We start from the raw sequence: 19,293 nt of genomic DNA on the forward strand, positions 1-19,293 counted from the left end.
TTATAAAGTCAAGAACATGTCCCCACTATTCACACTAGTAATCCAGGGAGAAAAAAGCTGAGAACTCACAGTAATACTAGAAGCATGACAGAATCTGTTCCCACACTAAGAAAAACCCTTTCCAAAGCAGCTGACCCTCCAGGCCTACTAGGTATTGGGGACTGTTATGGACTAGTTTTATGTGAATGAAAAAGTTCCAAGGAAAAGATAAAATGTAATCAGGTCAGTCTTTATGGTCCAGCCAGATGTCTCTGACCTGGGAATATTCAGTTAGAATCCAAAATACACATACATGAACAAAATCCAGTATGAAGATTCAAGTTTTTCCTTGATAAGCCCTAGATAATAGTCTTCTCCATCCTTATTTACCTAGAGGTGAGCAATTCCCACAGATCTACCCACTGTCCTGATCACTGCTGGGAGGGAAGGGCCTAGTCACTCTCCGGGAGCAGACCCTTCTGCAGTCAGTCAGGGCTATTCAATATGCTCATTCCTAGCACCATCCAACTGCTCTTCCTCAGGACATTAAAGCCCATTCCTCAGAAAGGCTAGTATGATGAAAGCACATACACAAACACAATTTTTGTATCACAGATAATGTAGTCGATGTTCTGCCATAGTCCTCTGTATAGCAGCTCTCTTCTTAAACTAAAGAATGTAATGGTCATAATACAGGTTTCTGTCACGTTCCTGTCACTAAGCCCCTGCCTTAGCCTCACGCTTCTAATCTGCAAAGTGACAGGCAAATGATCACAAGAGGGTCACCAAGAGCTTTAAATATTTTGCTTTGGACATTTTATTAAAATGGCTGGCAAGAAATAAATTTTAATTATCAAAAACTACCATCCAGGAGGATGATCAGAAAAGATAGCTCTTTAAAACAAAATTATCATTAACTTTTCAATGTTTAACTTGGTAATACATTAATACATTCTCTAAAAAAGTATTTCTAAAAGGCAGAAAGCCTCAGAACAACCTCTAAATACTGACCTCACTCCCTAGAGTAAAACACCATTACCAGTTTGATTATATAATCATCTCTATTTTTCTACACGTTCAGAAATATAAACCCATAACAAAATGCTGTTTTTATGTTCTTTTTTTAAAATCCCCAAATGTGGGGTGCCTGGTTAGCTCAGCTGGAGGAGTATACAACTATATCTCAGGGTCATGAGTTCAAACCCCACATGAGGCATGGAGCCTACTTAACAAAATAAGTAAAACCAAAAAAAAAAAAAAAAAAAAGAGTAAAACCCACAAGTGGTATCATATTTCATCTTATTCGACGATCCTTTTATCGTAAAGGTCCACGCATAAGTTCCTGAAGACGGCTACTCCCCTCATCAATAGGTATAAAGTATTTCACAGTATAAATGCTCTACAATCAGCCATTACCTTACCAGCAGACTTCATAGGCTTCCCCTCTCCCCCCATTATAACCAATGCTACAACAGATACATGTACAAAGATGCTTAAGCATACAAGGGGATTATATCACAGGTACAAACTAGAAGTAAGTGCTCGCTTCAGCAGCACATATACCAAACTAGAAATAAAACAGCTGGGTCACAGGGAAGAATCTAAGTTTAACTGTCCCGCCCTATGAATTACCTTGAGGTTTTGAGATTTTTAGAAGACAGCAGGGTACAAAGCAGTCAGTACAGCCAATAGGAAAGGTGAATCAAATGGCAAAAATCTGACATATCTCAGGAATATATTAACTACCCAAAGTAATGTTAGTCACCTAAAGATCCCACCATGCTGAGTAGGTCAGAGTTGTACATTCAGATACCAGGACTTTGCTTTAAGGTCTGTGGCTGATGGCCAGCTTCATTCTTTAAACCCCAACTCATTTACCTGCTTGGGAACCTGGACTTCTGCTAAGAGGAGAAAGGGAGAGGGCACCATGGCCCTCGGTGCTGGTGGGACCCAAAGCAGAATCGGAGGTGCAGGCATAGGAATTGAAGGCAGGAAACTGCTGTAGATTCTCTAGGGGAATGTGGACTTCTGGATCTGCAAAGAAAAGAGGAGAATGGTAGACCCATTTAGAATATTCCTCAAATCTTTTCCAACAGCTGAGGACAGTCAGTATGAATCCCCCAAGGATCTTTTTTAAAAAAAGGATGTAAACAGCTTTAAAACCCAAATTTTGGGGCACCTGGGTGGTTCAGTGGCTTAACCGTCCGACTCTTGATTTTAGCTCAGGTCTTAATCTCGTGGGTCCTGAGATCAAGACCCCCTGTGGGCTCTCCCCTCATAGGAGAGTCTGCTTGGGGATTCTCTCCCTCTGCCCTGCCCCTTCTATCTCCCCCTTCCTCTCCCCCAACCCCACTTTCCCGTGCATGTACTCCTGACTGAAATAAGTAAATCTTTAAAATTTTTAAATAAAAATAAATAAATAAATAAAATCTTTGTTCTTACTATTCCTATCTGAAGCCAGGTGATAGACATGCAGCTTAACTATATTATTCTATGTACTTGTCTTTGAATATTTCCATAATAAAAAAAAGCAAAACAGAAAAAGCTCATTCCTGAAACACCAGTTTTTCAAACATTTGGGAAATGTGCCAAACAGCTATGTAACACTGGAACCCCAGTGTTATCCTAGTTCAAGAAGTAAAAAAAGTAAAAGTAAAAGTAAAAAAAAAATTTAAGATTTTTTTAATTTATTAATTGGAGACAGAGAGAACATGAGCAGGGGAGAGAGGCAGAGGGAGAGGGAGAAGCAGACTCCCCACCAAGCAGGGAGCTCGAAGTGGGACTCGATCCCAGGACCCCAAGATCATGAACTGAGCTGAAGGCAGACACTTAACCGAGCCACCCAGGTGCCTCAAAGAAGTAAAATGTGTATTTACCATACTGTATATGTAGTCAAAAACAGTGAAGTCCTTTCCCAAGCTGAGGACTCAGTTCTTTGCTTCCTGGAGGATAAGCAGGCCCTCATGTCACACTACTCTCCTGCGTTCAATGAAGCTTACGTTGGAGCGGCAGATCAAAAGGCTCTGCACTTACTGGTATGAAAATCTAACCTCCTGCATGTACTTCCTAGTTTTTGTCAAGGTTTCTACTCTATCGGACCCCCGTGGGAGATATGCTAAGCTAGGCATAGATGTCCCTTTAATACAAAGGTGGGATTAATGTTCCATCTAGAGTGCACAGGAGACAATTATCCACCAAATTCCGATTTCCAATTCTCTTCCCAGAACATATTTTTTCACCCACTATGCCAAGGATGAATTTAATCTCATCCCTTATTAAGAGCTATGAGATTTGACTTGAATTAACCCACTTAATTCTCAAATAAGCCTATGAAGGAGGTACGCTCATGATTCACATTTAAGAGCTGAAAACATGTGGCAGGACTAAGATATGAACCAAGCAGTCTTGGTCCTGGGCCCAAGCACTGAGTCTCTCTCTGATGATGCACAGCTGTACTAGTCAATCATGGGAGCTCCTGAACTTACACTTGCCCTGTTTCTTGTTCTCCTCCATCTCAATCCTGCGCTCCCGGCGACGTTCCTCCCGAGCTTTCTTCTGGCGCTGACGCTTCCTCTTCTCAATGTCATCTGTGGGTTGGTCAGATGGTGAGGAGGTAGACCGAAGAAAACCTGGCCATTAACTCCTCCCAGGTGACTGGTAGCTAAGGCCACATAAGGAGACAGCCAACTGGATGAACGGATGCAGCCTGGAGGTATGGAGGCTCATGATGGAGCTCCTTAATTCCTCCCACCCTGCTGTTTCCAGTCAGAAGAACCCCTGAACTCCACTCTGAAGAGAAGCAGAGTGGGTGCATTCTTACCTGAAAATATCTCTAGGGTTTCCTTAGAGACCACAGGAGGCTGCAGAGCCAATTCACAGATGCTGAACTCACAGGTGAGCGGCAGGTGAGAAAGATATCGATGGCGCTGCCGAACGTCCTACCATGCAAAAGGGACCAAAACTCACCTGACAGCGAGTCAGACTCAGAGCACAGATTCCCACCCCAGACAGCCAACAATACACACACTCACACACACACTCACTCACACACAGCACCGGGGCTCAAAGAGCAGTACTCAAGTTATTACCATTTGGCAAAGCCAAACAGAAACTGTCAGTCAACATTCGGTAAGGTAAAATGAGCAATCAAAAGCAGTTGTTAGGTTTGTGCCGCAAATGAATAAACTGAGCGTGGTAATAAATAATCTAAAGCTGATCAGCTATTTCTGATTTTCTGGGGTCCACAACTAAGCTGGGGGGTGGGGAGAACAAGGGGAGTTAAAGAGTATTTGATGGCAAAAAACCTAGGATCCATGGACAGAATTAATGGTAACTGGGAAAGCAAATAAAGCAGATTTCCCTACTAATAAAGCTTGGCCTGAAATAGTAAAAAAATGAAGGCCATTAATTTTTCTTTTCATTTTCTGCATTTTTTTTTAAGATTTTTATTTACTTATTTGACAGACAGAGATCGCAAGTAGGCAGAGAGGCAGGCAGAGAGAGGGGGAAGCAGGCTCCCCGCTGAGCAGAGAGCCCGATGCGAGGCTTGATCCCAGGACCCCATTTTCTGCATGTTTGATGGAAAGTTTATGATACTCAATGAGTCTCTTATTTTGAGGCTTGTAACAAATTTGTGATCAACACAGGGGTAACTCTCAAAGGGTAAAAACACATATGTAAACTATCAGACAATAATTAACAGGTGTCTGCTGAGCCAAAATGTCTTTCAAGGGGCACCTGGGTGGCTCAGTGGGTTAAAGCCTCTGCCTTCGGCTCAGGTCATGATCCCAAGGTCCTGGGATCGAGCCCTGCATCAGGCTCTCTGCTCAGCGGGGAGCCTGCTTCCTCCTCTCTCTCTCTCTCTACCCACCTCTCTGCCTACTTGTGATCTCTGTCAAATAAATAAAAATTTTTTAAAAATCTTTAAAAAATGTGTTTCAAGCTTGTATAACCTAATGTAGAGCTTCCAAGAACTTTTCAATTCCTTGGACATTTTTCCCAAGCCAAAAGGAAAAAGATAAAAACAAACTCATCTTGAATGAAAGTGAGAGACTCTATATTCCCAAACCACAATAAATGAACCTGTTAAGCAGAGAGCGGTAGTGACTACCAGAAACCCAACATGGCAAGGGAGCACCATTTAATTTCTAAAAACTTTGCAGGGACAATCATCAGTGACAAAAATAGACTTAAATACAAAAGCTACAATCCTTGAAGCATTGGGTGCATGGGCTGGCTAGGCCCATGTCAAAGAGATCATTCTGATGGCACCCCAAAACCGTGCCCCTCGGGGCAGGCAGGACCTTACCTCGGACATGGAGTAGCCGGCAATCTCCACCACTACCGCTGAGATCTTCTCCGGGCTCTGCTCCAGGCTGCCGTACTCCCTCACAAGGCAGCGCACATTCACGGGATGCAGGAACATGTGCTGCCCGTCCTCCGCTAAAGACAAGCGGCTCTCTCACACAGCAATCTTGGCGGGTCCTCAAGAGAGGGCCCCCCACACAGCTAGGCCTGCCTCTCCCTCCCCAAAGCCAAAGACACAACAGACCCAAGCACCCACAACTAGCAGCAATACCTTCTTCTGCTAAGAGGACAGGTCATCTCGCTGAGACCTCTCCATGGCAACCCAGCCCTCCTCTCAGGGACACTCACCTTGATAAAAGTAGTAACAAGGAGAGCTGCTCAGATGTGGAAAGCCTGGCTTGGTGATGGGTTCCTGCTGGCTGGACTCAGTACAAATGGTCCCCTCTCCCAGACTGTCATCTGCTAACTCTGAGTCATCACAGGCCTCAGGCTCTGGTTCAGACACTGCTTCCTCTTCCTCCACCAGAGGGAGAGCAAGAGGATGAGGAGAGCCCAGAGAACAAACTTCGGTGGTCTCTTCATCAAAAGCAGACAGATACTCTAGCACACCCTGTTGGGACAAATTCTATATCAAAAGAAAGTTTATGTGGCAAGGTAGGCACCAGAACCAAGTTCTCCAGATGTTTTCCTTAGCTGTCACTGATTTAACATCCCTGGGTAAAGAACTAATAAGCACACAGGAAACACTCACAGCCCCCGCTCTCCCCACAAAGTCCAGCACCTGCCACCTCAACAGCAGCATTGAAGAACAGCAGCCTTTAGCCTCTAACAGGGACACACTAACCTTCCTGGGTTGAAAAACGGACTCCTTCGCCAAGGGAGCCATCAGCACCAGTTGTTCCAGAGCAGGCACAACACCAGGGACCTCCCTTCCGCTTTCGGTCAATCCTGACAGAGCTTCTTCCCGAGTCTAGACCGCCAGAGAGAAGACCAGAGAAAGCGAAGTTTCCAGAAACACCGCGTTTGGCAAGGGCTTACGACAGACTCTCCCAACAGGAGCGTAAATTAAAAGGCAACAAGACCCAATGAGAATAGTGCTCCCATTGCTCCCATCCCCACTGTGGCTTTTTCTCCAAACCATTCCTTTCATCTAGTCCTATATATTTTGATTATTGTGACTATTTTCAATCTTGGTCTTAAAACATAATTGCCAGGGGTGCCTGGATTTCAAGTACTTAAAATCCTCATTCTTCAAAGGGAACAGGAAGCAAAAAGCACTTGGTACCCAAACGGGATGGTATTCTGCTTAGAATCTGTGGCAGTCACACTGACAACACTACACAAAAGCTTCCTGAACAAAAATCCAAGAACACAGAACTAGTCTTCTTGTGTTTACAAGCTACGCTTCAAAAGCCTCAGTCCAAGAGGCAGGGGTTTGGCCAACCCCCACCTCAACCTGGACAGCTCTACTTTTATATAGCTTTTCTTCTCTGAAATGCATTGGAACAAGTACTCTGCATTACAGCGGGGAAAAAAACTAAATGAAATACACAGTACCCTGCTAAAGGAGGACTCAGGAAAGACAGGAATTTCAGCTTCACCTCTTTTTAGTTATATGTCCTCAAGTAAATTACCTTACTTAACCCATGACTCCATTTCCTCATCCATGAAAGGGGACAGTCGTATCTATCACACCAGGAAATGACACTTAAGTGAGATAAATGTAAATACAGTACCATCGCATAGGGCCTGTCACATGCCAATCACTCAATAAACAAGGGCTTTCATTGCTCTAATTAAGATCTGTAATTCTCAAAATATGGTCTGAGGATGAACAAAATCAAAAACACCCTGGAACTCATGATAATGCAAATTATTAAGTCTACTGAGCCCAGACTTGACAGACTCCACCTCTCAGGGTGGAGCCCAACAACCAGGGATTCTGATGCCGATGAAAGGGTACAGAGCTTAGGAAATTCTGTATCTCGGGAATTCCTGTTGCTCCAAATCCTCAACAGGCACTCCTAAGGCCTGCTACATAGGCCATACTACTTTCTTCAAAATGTCCCTCAAATAAAACATCTCTAAAAATAAATCCAAGTGTTTTTTTCGGGGGGGAAAAAAAGCCTACCTTGCTTAACTCAGAACATAGTTAATCAAAGAGACTTCAGTGGCTCAATTAACTCCAAGATCATTTTAACTTCTTCCTTTCAGCCCCAGAGAGCACTTTACAAACCACTAGGTACCGGGTACCTGGGCGGCTCAGTTGGTTAAGCAAATGCCTTCAGCTCAGGTCATGATCCTGGAATCCCAGGATGAGTCCCACACTAGGCTCCCTGCTCAGTGGGGAATCTGCTTCTCCCTCTAACCCTCTCGCCTCTCATACTCTCTAATAAATAAAATCTTTTTTAAAAAAGCTTAAAAAAAAACCACCACCACACTAGGTACCCCCCAAAAACACACACAAAAAAAACACTAGGGGTCAGCCCTTCCCTCCCATCACCAAATCCCAGAGCAAACTGTCTTTTTTAGCCTTTCCCTGTTCATGATCTTAAATGTGGGACTGAGGTAACATATCCCCACCGCGCTACCTTGTTTCCAGGGCATCGGCTTACCTTGAGCTCCTGGATAGCTGCCTCAATAAAGCAGGACTCGGGAGTGTGCTTCTCCTCTGCCAGCTGCTGCTCTAGAGCTACCTTCTCCTCCCGAACTACCCGGTGCAGCACCTGCTCCTTAGAGGCCAGCAGCAACTTGGAGTACTGGCTGTGCTGGTCATCTACAGGAAAACCAGCAAGATCACAAAAATGCAACATTCAAAGCTTTGCAGCCGCCTGCCTACACAGCAACTCTTACACACACCTTTGTTGTAAAGATGGAAGTAATTTAGCATAATTTTCTAAAAACAATTTAATAATGACCTTAATACAAGGTTTCTAACTCTGACCCCATTTTAAATTTTTTTTTTTAATATTTTATTTATTTGACAGAGAGAAATCACAACTAGGCAGAGAGGCAGGCAGAGAGAGAGGAGGAAGCAGGCTCCCCGCGGAGCAGAGAGCCCGATGCGGGGCTCGATCCCAGGACCCTGGGATCATGACCTGAGCCGAAGGCAGAGGCCTTAACCCACTGAGCCACCCAGGTGCCCCCTCTGACCCCATTTTATAAGGAATCTAAGAAAACAAAAAATGCAGTTAAAAATTTAGCCAAACAATATTCAATAATTACACCATCCATAATACCAAAAATACTACAACCAACCAGTATGTCTAATAATACAGAACTAGTTAATGACATGATGGCATATTCACTAAAGAGAATTTTGCAAACATTAAAAATGGTTTTCTGGGAGCACCTGGCTGGCTCAATTGGGAGAGCACATGACTTTTTTTTTTTTTTTTTTTTAAGATTTATTTATTTGACAGACAGAGATCACAAGTAGGCAGAGAGGCAGGCAGAGAGAGAGAGGAGGAAACAGGCTCCCTGCTGAGCAGAGAGCCCAATGTGGGGCTCAATCCCAGGACCCTGGGATCATGACCTGAACTGAAGGCAGAGGCTTAACCCACTGAGCCACTCAGGCGCCCCGAGCACACGACTTTTCATCTCCAGGTCGTGCATTTGAGCCCCATGTTGGATACAGAGATTACTTAAAATAAAAATAAGCTTTAAAAAAATTTTTTTAAATAAAAATGGTTTGGTTTTTTTTTTTTTTTTTTTTAATTTTTTTTTATTTATTTATTTGAGATCACAAGTAGATAGAGAGGCAGGCAGAGAGAGAGAGAGGGAAGCAGGCTCCCTGCTGAGCAGAGAGCCCGATGCGGGACTCGATCCCAGGACCCTGAGATCATGACCTGAGCCGAAGGCAGCGGCTTAACCCACTGAGCCACCCAGGCGCCCCTAAAAATGGTTTTCTGAGGACATTTACTGACATGTAGAAATACTCACATTACATGAATAAAATGCAGACACCAAACTAGAAAATTTAATCCTAATCTTGCAGAAGTATACATGCACAGAAAAAAAAATCTAGAATTTTGGGGTACCTCTGCATAAAAGGATCATGGAGGATTTATTTCCTTAACTTCCCTCTTCCATATTTTCTGTACTTTTTCAAAAGTTTAAGACAATATTATCTTTTGAGAAGCCCTTTGGGGCGCCTGGGTGGCTCAGTGGGTTAAGCCGCTGCCTTCGGCTCAGGTCATGATCTCGGGGTCCTGGGATCGAGTCCCGCACCGCATCGGGCTCTCTGCTCAGCAGGGAGCCTGCTTCCCTCTCTCTCTCTCTGCCTGCCTCTCTGTCTACTTGTGATCTCTCTCTGTCAAATAAATAAATGAAATCTAAAAAAAAAAAAAAGAGAAGCCCTTGAAATACCATTTCCCCATCCTTCCATCCTAGTACCCACCCAGAGATAACCATTTACAAATTTCAATATGTAGTCGTCAAATCTTCTTCTATACATTTATGCCCATGTTCATTTAAAGAAAGGAAGCTTTTGGGCGCCTGGGTGGCTCAGTGGGTTAAGCCGCTGCTTTCGGCTCAGGTCATGATCTCAGGGTCCTGGGATCGAGTCCCGCATCAGGCTCTCTGCTTAGCAGGGAGCCTGCTTCCCTCTCTCTCTCTGCCTGCCTCTCTGTCTACTTGTGATCTCTCTCTGTCAAATAAATAAATAAATAATCTTAAAAAAAAAAAAAAAAAGAAAGGAAGCTTTTTCTATAAATGATAAACTCTAAGCTTTGTTCTGCATTTTCCATCCAATGTATGTTAAAATTATTTTTTTAATTTTTTAAAATTATTTTTTTAATTTCTCTTTTTAAGAATATTTTATTTATTTATCTGACAGAGAGAGTTAACAAGTAGGCAGAGAAGCAGGCGGGGGGGTTGGGGAAGCAGGCTCCCTGCTAAGCAGAGAGCCTGATGTGGGGCTTGATCCGAGGATCCTGAGATATTGACCTGAGCCGAAGGCAGAGGCTTAACCCACTGAGCCATTCAGGTGCCCCAATCTTTCAAATTATTAATACAGAGATCCAATTTTTTTTTTTTTAAAGATTTCATCCATTTATCTGACAGAGAGCGATCACAAGTAGGCAGAGGGGCAGAAAGAGAGAGAGGGAAGCAGGCTCCCTGCTGAGCAGAGAGCCCGATGCGGGGCTCAATCCCAGGACCCTGGGACCATGACCTGAGCCGAAGGCAGAGGCTTTAACCCACTGAGCCACCCAGGCGCCCCAGAGATCTAATTTTTACCTTCTGTATTGTATTCCATAGAATAATACACTCTACTTTGAGTAAATTCCTTATGGAACATTTAGCTTATTGTCAAGTTATATTATTACATTGTAACAAAAAATCCTTATACATGCTCCTTGGTGCAATTAATTTCCTTATGATATTTAAGTATAAATGCTGAATCACGGGTTATGGGTTTTGTGGTTTTTTTTTTTTAATTTATTTAAGTAATCTCTACACCCCACGTGGGGTTCAAATTCACAATTGTGAGCCACGTTCCTCCAGCAGAGCCAGCCACATTCCCTGTGCATACTTTATATACTATCAAACATCTCCCCTCAAAAGACCACCAAGAACTCATTTTCCTTCACCCCCGCGAAATCTGGTGTTCCCAATGTTTTTTTCTCTTTTTCGTGTGTGTCAATCTGATAGCCATTTTGATTTACATAACTCTTAACAAAATTGAATCTCTTATAATTCTTGGGAAGGATTCCAGTATCTCTTTCTGGAAAATGCTTTGCACATGCTTAGCCCAGCTTGTTAATCTAATTCATAGAATACTTGCTCTGCCTCGCTGACAAATAAAATCTTTAATTAGTTAATTAATTTAAAAATGTGTAAATCTTCCCTTAGTTTATCATCAGTTGACTTTAAGGAATCTTGTCAGATTTCATTCTTATAAAATCACATTTATTTAGCTTTTCTTTTTTAACATCTACAGTTTTATCCTGGTTCAAAAATCCATCCCTACCTGAAGATTTATAAAGATACTGTCCCATATTTTTTCTAAAATTCAATTACTTAATCCATGAGGAGTTGATTTTTATGAATGGTATGAGACAGGGATCTAATTTTTTTTTTCCACGAGAGTCAACTGTTTCAATACTATTTATTGAGAAGTATCTTTTGCCCAGAAACCGAAATGCCACTTCAATCAATACTCATTTCTGTATGGAATACAGGACATAAAACCCTGTGCACGTTCCCCACCGTGAGTACTTCTCACATTCTATATTCTAATTGCTTGGCTACCATATGTTTCTTCTACTAGACTACTGAGTTCCTGGACAACAGGTGCTCAGACTGCTGACTGTGGAATCCTCAAGACCAGCCACTATTTCAACGAAATGAAAAACTGAGGGCCTTTGGTTGGCTTAGTCAGTTAAGCAGCTGCCTTCGGATCAGGTCATGATCCTGGAGTCCCAGGACTAAGGCCCGCATTGGGCTCCCTGCTCAGTGGACAGCCTGCTTCTCCTCATGCTCTCTCCTGCTCTCTCAAATAAATGAATAAATCTTAAAAAAAAAAAAAAAAATATATATATATATATATATATATATATATATATATATATAACTGAACCATACTTAAAACTTGCAGAGAGTTAAGCCACTCTGCAAACTCTCCTCTAAGTTACCAGAATCCTAAAACTGATGTGGAAATGCTAGAAATGACCTGCCCAAAGGCTCAATTTCTTTATTTTTTTATTTTATTTTATTTATTTATTTGACAGACAGATCTTACAAGTAGGCAGAGAGAGAGGCGGAAGCAGGCTCTATGCGGAGCAGAGAGCCTGATGCGGGGCTTGATCCCAGGACCCTGGGACCATGACCTGAGCGGAAGGCAGAGGCTTTAACCCACTGAGCCACCCAGGCGTCCCCCAAAGGCTCAATTTCTAATAGAAAGATATACTCTAATAGAAAGATACACTCAATAGCCTTAAAGAATGTACCCAAAATTATTTGCCCCCTAAATTAGCAGAACTCACCTCCTAGATGAATAGGATGGTCTACATTCATCCATTTGGATTTGGGCAAAGCCAACAACACCCCTTTCTCCCTCTTCATCAGCTGCATTGTAATGGTATCACCAACAACATACTGTCGTGACTCTGTGGCAACAACACTGTAACATGGACATTTAGATAGAAAAGAGCAAGGAGTCAGCAGATGGGGAATCTAATCTATTAAATGTCTCCATCTCACCTCTTGAGATCCTTCTTATGCACAGAACTGTAACAGATGGGACATTTACTCCAGGTCTTCTCACTCAGGGAAAGGTAGTGCAGAATGCATGCCCAGCAGAAGATGTGTCCACAACGGGTTATCTTGGCTGCAGTAGGTGGATACAGGCATATTGGGCAAGATGGCACTTCATGGCTACAAATACGCTGAAACAAAATAACGCACAAGTTACACTGCTTTCAAACTGACATGGGGCTGTCAAAGTTAAAATCTTTCTCTCCGGGGCGCCTGGGTGGCTCAGTGGTTTAAGCCACTGCCTTCGGCTCAGGTCATGATCTCAGGTCCTGGGATCGAGCCCCAAATCGGGCTCTCTGCTCAGTGGGTAGCCTGCTTCCCCCTCTCTCTCTGCCTGCCTCTCTGCCTACTTATGATCTCTACTTCTGTCAAATAAATAAATAAAATCTTAAAAAAAAAATAAAATTCTCTCTCCTCTCCCATCACAGCTCTATACATCTCTACTCAACACATCTTCACAAAAGTGTTAAAAAATGCAGATACAGGGGCGCCTGGGTGGTTCAGTGTTGGTTAAGCCTCTGCCTTAGACTCAGGTCATGATCTCAGGGTTCTGGTATCGAGCCTCACATCAGGCTCTCTGCTCAGCAGGAAATCTGCTTCCCCCTCTCTCTCTGCCTGCCTCTCTGCCTACTTGTGATCTCTCTCTCTGTCAAATAAATAAGTAAAATCTTTTTTTAAAAATGCAGATACGTGGGGCGCCTGGGTGGCTCAGTGGGTTAAGCCGCTGCCTTCGGCTCAGGTCATGATCTCGGGGTCCTGGGATCAAGTCCCGCATCGGGCTCTCTGCTCGGCAGGGAGCCTGCTTCCCTCTCTCTCTCTGCCTGCCTCTCTGCCTACTTGTGATCTGTGTCTGTCAAATAAATAAATAAAATCTTTAAAAAAAAATAAAATTAAATTAAAAAAATGCAGATACATATATATGAATATAAATATAAATAAAGTCGGTATATAATAACACTTTATATCATTAGGGAATCCATAATGGTTTAATATAACAACAAGGGGTACCTGGGTGGTTCAGTCAGTTATGCATCCCACTTTTTTTTTTTTCCCCAAGACTGTATTTATTTATTTGAAAGAGAGAATGAAAAAGAGAAAGCACATGGCAGGGGAAGGTCAGAGTCAAGAGCAGACCCCACTGAGCAGGCAGCCTAATGTAGGACTCGATCCCAGGACTCCAGGATCATGACCCAACCCAAAGCAGTCACTTAATCAACTGAGCCACCCCATAAGCACCCCACTCTTGATTTCAACTCAGGTTATATTTCAGTATTCTGGGATCAAGTCCTATATTAGGGTCCCCACTCAGCACTGAGTCTGTTTGTCTCCTTCTCCCCATCCACTCCCTGCCATGTGCACACATGTGTGCAAGCTTTCTCACAGTAGAATCTTTTTTTTTTTAATTAATTTATTTATTTGACAGAGATCTCAAGTAGGTGGAGAGGCAGGCAGAGAGAGAGAGAGAGAGAGAGAGAGGAGGAAGCAGGCTCCCCATTGAGCATAGAACCCGATGCAGGACTCGATCCCAGAATCCTGGGACTATGACCTGAGCCAAAGGCAGAGGCTTTAACCCACTGAGCCACCCAGGCGCCCCAGTAAGCAAATCTTAAAAAAAAATATATGTATACACACACACACACACACACACACACACAATAATTACACAAGTATTTTAGGGGTTCCACAAAGGGAAAAAGTGACAGAAATCAATATATGATTCCACTTTCTTTCAAAGATTTTATTTAGGGGCACCTGGATGGCTCAGTGGGTTAGAGCCTCTGCCTTCGGCTCGGGTCATGATCCCAGGGTCCTGGGATCGAGCCCTGCATCGGGCTCTCTGCTCCACAGGGAGCCTGCTTCCTCCTCTCTCTGCCTACTTGTGATCTCTGTCAGATAAATAAATAAAATCTTAAGGAAAAAAAAAAGATTTTATTTACTTATTTATTAGAGAGAGAGAGTATGAGAGAGAACACAAGCAGGGGGAAGAGGGAGAGGCAGGCTCCCCACTGAGCAGGGAGCCCCATGTCAGACTCAATCCCAGGATCCTGGGATCATGACCTGAGCCAAAGGCAAACACTTAACTGAGCCACCCGGGCACCCCTATGATCCCATTTATAAAAAAAAGATATATACACATACACAAAGGCATACAAAAGATCAAGAAGTAAGGTACGAGTAATTTTCCAACAGAGAAGTCAATGAGATTTTCACTTTATATGCCTCTCTTTTTTTTTTAATCAATAAATATAAAACTTAGGCTTCATAGGACTCGTCATTCTCTGATGATTTTATGAATTTTCATACTTAATGGGAAGCCAGGCTTTGAGGCCTTTAGTTTTGAAAAATATTCTATATCTCTATAAGCTAAGAGCAGCAAGAGAATACCCAGAGCTCCCAACTTCGAAAGAAAACAAAATGCAGGGGCGCCTGGGTGGCTCGGTGGTTTAAGCCTCTACCTTCGGCTCGGGTCATGATCTCAGGGTCCTGGGATCGAGCCCCGCATCGGGCTCTCTGCTCAGTGAGGAGCCTGTTTCTCCCTCTCTCTCTGCCTGCCTGTCTACTTGTGACCTCTCTGTCAAATACATAAATAAAATATTTAAAAAAAAAAAAAAAAGAAAAAGAAAACAAAATGCAGCAGTGGCTTCGACAGCAGGGCAGCTAGTGGCCATTCACCCGCCACAAGACTGAGGCCTTACTGAATACAGATTACTACAAATGGCTACCAGTGAAGCCATATCCATGAGCCCATTCTAGGTCAGGAGGGTAACCAGAGTTCTTCATCTATTCCTCTGGTTACTTCTTCCCAGGACAGGTTGTAGATAGCACTGCTTTTATATGCCTTTTAGATGAGAGTCCTCCAATTTCCCAATCCTGCAGGCCAGCCAATAGGAGTGCACAAAAGGAACTCCAGAAGAAACCCAGGACTGATCTCTGGGGAACGTCTACAGTGCGGCCACGCAGAAAAACCAATCAACAGTGACACCAGCCAACAGCTGCTGTGTCACCACGGTCCATTTCTTTAGTTCTCTCCCCCGCTTAGCTGAGCTACTTACCACTTGTTCCACAAAGTCCCAGTTGACTAAGGTATCAGGATCAGCAAAATGAACTGTGTAGTCTTGGTCTTCAGACACTACAAATTGGCAGCTGGAAATAGGGAAAAAGACAAGGAAAAGGCAGACTGTCAGAATCCACCGACATGCCATCACCAAAAAGTCATTACTTCCTTCACTTAGTAATCAAATACAGGCCATTAGCAGCCATGGTTTGTGAAGCACAGAACTACGAGTTCAGCCTCAGTTTTTAGCCCTGGCTCTGGCGGGAATCCAGAGCTTGGCAAGTAGGAAGGAGTCTAAATCCATGAACTCTGTTTCTTCTGCTCTCAGGCCCAGCCAAGCTGCTGTAGGCCTCCCTTGGGCTAAAATTAACCCAGACTATGGCTCCATCAATCAGCAGGAAGCCAGATTTCCTTCCGCCCTGTGAGAAACCCCGGCACACAGCTAATCTTCAAGGCGGTAGAAAGCCTATCCTCACTCAATCATTTGATAACCAATTTATATAAAGTACTAACCAGTTACTTGAGTCTAGATCCAAGGTCAAATCTTACATTATTAACTAATGACACACAAAAGGAAACAAAAGGCAATCAGTATTTGAGCAAATATATGCCAAACACTCCAACCTGTCTTTCATTTCCTCCTTTATAGGAGGAAGCAGAGTCTCAAAAGTGGCTAAACAAATTACCTAATAAATTACCAAATTTATATTGTAATAATATGGTAAATAATGTAATTTGTAATTATGTAAATAATGTAATAATATGGTAAATAATATGGTAAATAATTACCAAAATAAAATTCTGTATAAATTACCAAAATAAAATTTAAATCTGGGTCCAATTCAAAAGAAAACTTCTACCACATCATGACAGTAAAGCATTCTTTAATTTTAGCATTTTTAATGTATTTAAGTAATATATTCTTTTAAGCACCAATAACAACCACTTGAAAAGTTGTTTTTCAACACTTGCCACCCCGCTCAAAAAGAAAGAGAGAGGAGAAAAAGAACCAAATCAAATCCTTTCCTACCTCTCTCCCACAGCAATTTAAAGATTTTTATTTTTTTAAAGATTTTTATTTTTTATTTTTTTATTTATGACAGAGATCACAGGCAGAGAGGCAGGCAGAGAGAGTGAGAGGGAAGCAGGCTCCCCGCCAAGCAGAGAGCCCGATGTGGGACTCGATCCCAGGACCCTGAGATCATGACCTGAGCCGAAGGCAGCAGCTTAAACCACTGAGCCACACAGGCGCCCCACAGCAATTTAAAAGAAGCTTCTGCTGGGGCACCTGGGCAGATGAATCAGTTGAGCATCTGCCTTTGGCTCAGGTCATGATCCCAGGGCTCTGGGATAGAGCCCTGTGTCAGACTCCCTGCTCAGAAGGGAGGTCTGCTTCTCCCTCTGCCCCTCACCCTGCTCGTGCTCTCTCTCTCTCTCAAATAAATAAATAAATTTTTACATGAAATAACATAAAAGAAGCTGCTTCTAAAGAAATAAAATAAAAGCTGCTTCTCAGCTCCAGCAACTGCCCAGAGGCTCAACTTCACTCTCCTCCTAAGAGTTGACATACTCACTTGGCCTGTAAAAAGAGTTCCTTGTTAAAAGGCTTATGCCCCCACTTGTTCCTTTTTCCCCAGCTGCCATGTCCACCGCCTTCAAAGTGACCTGCCTGGCCACGGGGTTCAAAAGTGAAATTCAACAAGTGGTTCAAATTGATCTTCTTCGGACCAGAGAACTGGGCAGGGCTAAACTCTGCCCTTTGAGCCTCTGCTACCTAGAACAAGAATGAATCAAGTATTTCAGATTATTACTGACTTACAACAGAAACTAGCACAATCCCTCCTTCTACATGGCTTAAGATGCTAACTAAATGAAACACAGGCTTAAAGTAAACAATCTTCCTAGGAGAGAATAATACAAAAAGTCCGCCAAAATGTGGGTGGGAGTGAAGAGGGGGACCAGAGCCTTTAACGTGCAATTACTTACAGCCTGCCCTGTGAAAAGGCAATTAACCATTAAGTGACAAAACCCAACAGAACTCCTCTAGCTCTCTTGAAACACAAAGATTTATTTACTGGATTAATCTTCTGACAGTCCCATAGGACTCCTACACCTTCACTCTTACTAGCTACCTGTTCTTTGGTTTGTTTCTGGCAAAAGCGAGTCTGTGGAACTATACTCTGGAGGCAGCTCACAGGCAGCTGCTAACTGCCATGGGCTTCAGGATCCTGCCAGAGACCTCCTAAGACACACATTGCTATTCGTTGTTAATTAAAACTGACGGAATTAGAACATATAGGCAGACTACCTCTGTGTCCAGAAATAAACCCCATCAGCAGATTCAGAAGCAGTTTAGAAAGTGGCAAGAAACCACATGGGAGAAATACCACTGCACACAAAGATGCAAGAAATCATGTTGGGCTTTTTCAGTTTGTTTTTGTTTTTTAAGATTTTCTTTATTGGGCACCTGGATGGCTCAGTCGGTTAAGCGGCTGCCTCTGGCTCAGGTCATGATCCCAGGGTTCTGGGCTCGAGTCCCTTATCGGGCTCCCTGCTCAGCAAAGAGCCTGCTTCTCCCTCTCCCTCTGCCTGCCGCTCTACCTACTTGTGCTCTTTTTCTCTCAAATAAATAAATAAAATCTTTTTTTTTTTTTAAAGAAGATAAATAAAAAAAAGAAGATAAATTTTTTTTAAAGTTTCATTTATTTTTTTAACAGAGAGCAAGTGAGAACAGGAGCAGAAGCAGTAGACAAAGGGAGAGGGAGACGCAGGGTCCCCACTGAGCAAGGAGCCCTGGGATCATGACCTGAGCTGCAGAAAGACACTTAGTCAATTGAACCATCCAGGTGCCCATTTTTTTGGCTCTCTTAACATTCCCAAATTGAAATGGAAGATACCTGTTATAAGTCAGCTAGTGCATTTCTTTCTTTCTTCTTTTTTTTTTTTTAAGATTTTATTTATTTATTGACAGAGACAGACACAGCGAGAGAGGAAACACAAGCAGGGGGAGTGGGAGAGGGAGAAGCAGGCTTCCCACTGAGCAGGGAGCCCGATGTGGGGCTCGATCCCAGGACCCTTGGGATCATGACCTCAGCCAAAGGCAGACACTTGACGACAGAGCCACCCTTACGCCCCAGCTAGTCCATTTCCTAATCCCAGTATCTCATCTGATGTTAAAAACACTTTGCCACATCAGTCATATTAGCATACAGTCACTTTAAACGGCTATATACCACTACATCATATATGTATACTATAATGCCCCACATAGGACGCACTGTTCATAGCTTCTCCTCTGTAACAAAATAATGTTATGATAAACCCATTTTTGGATAGATCTTCGTGCACAAATATTTGGCCACATACAATTATTTCTTCTGAATGTTTAGTAGGAATTACTAGGTCAAAGGAAATGCAAATTTAAGGGGTTTGTTACTTAGTCAAATTTAGAGATTAGTAAACAGCACCCACACCCACACGTCATGAAGAATACAGGCGTGCCCAGGTGGCTCAGTCAGTTAAGCATCCAACTCCTGATTTTGGCTCAGGTTATGATCTCAGGGTTGTGAGATGGAGCCCCACTCAGGCTCCACATTCGGCACAGAGTCTGCTTGAGACTCTCTCTCCCTCTCCCTCTCCTCTTCCCCCTGCTCATGCTCGCTGTCTAAATAAATAAAATCATAAAAAAAGAAAAT

The 19,293-nt window shown here is 43.0% G+C and overlaps 1 protein-coding gene across 4 annotated transcripts in view; it reads right to left on the reverse strand.

Moving 5' to 3' along the window:
* RNF10 (ring finger protein 10) overlaps positions 1–19,293 on the reverse strand; it is a 43,402-nt gene that overhangs the window by 4,474 nt on the left and 19,635 nt on the right. For 2 of the 4 annotated variants that reach the window (XM_046024762.1, XM_046024761.1), the window contains exons 3-13: positions 17,173–17,372; positions 15,597–15,687; positions 12,490–12,674; positions 12,273–12,409; positions 7,902–8,062; positions 6,131–6,256; positions 5,635–5,896; positions 5,288–5,421; positions 3,800–3,917; positions 3,465–3,566; positions 1,858–2,013 (exon numbers count right to left, since the gene is read on the reverse strand). In XM_046024762.1, the coding sequence (XP_045880718.1) occupies positions 1,858–2,013; positions 3,465–3,566; positions 3,800–3,917; positions 5,288–5,421; positions 5,635–5,896; positions 6,131–6,256; positions 7,902–8,062; positions 12,273–12,409; positions 12,490–12,674; positions 15,597–15,687; positions 17,173–17,372 (1,672 nt within the window). Of the gene's footprint in view, positions 1–1,857; positions 2,014–3,464; positions 3,567–3,799; positions 3,918–5,287; positions 5,422–5,634; positions 5,912–6,130; positions 6,257–7,901; positions 8,063–12,272; positions 12,410–12,489; positions 12,675–15,596; positions 15,688–17,172; positions 17,373–19,293 lie in introns of all 4 variants that reach the window. The other 2 variants (XM_046024760.1, XM_046024759.1) reach the window with 1 other exon arrangement.

This window comes from Meles meles, chromosome 12, assembly GCF_922984935.1.
Source record: "Meles meles chromosome 12, mMelMel3.1 paternal haplotype, whole genome shotgun sequence".
Classification (NCBI taxonomy): Eukaryota; Metazoa; Chordata; class Mammalia; order Carnivora; family Mustelidae; genus Meles; species Meles meles.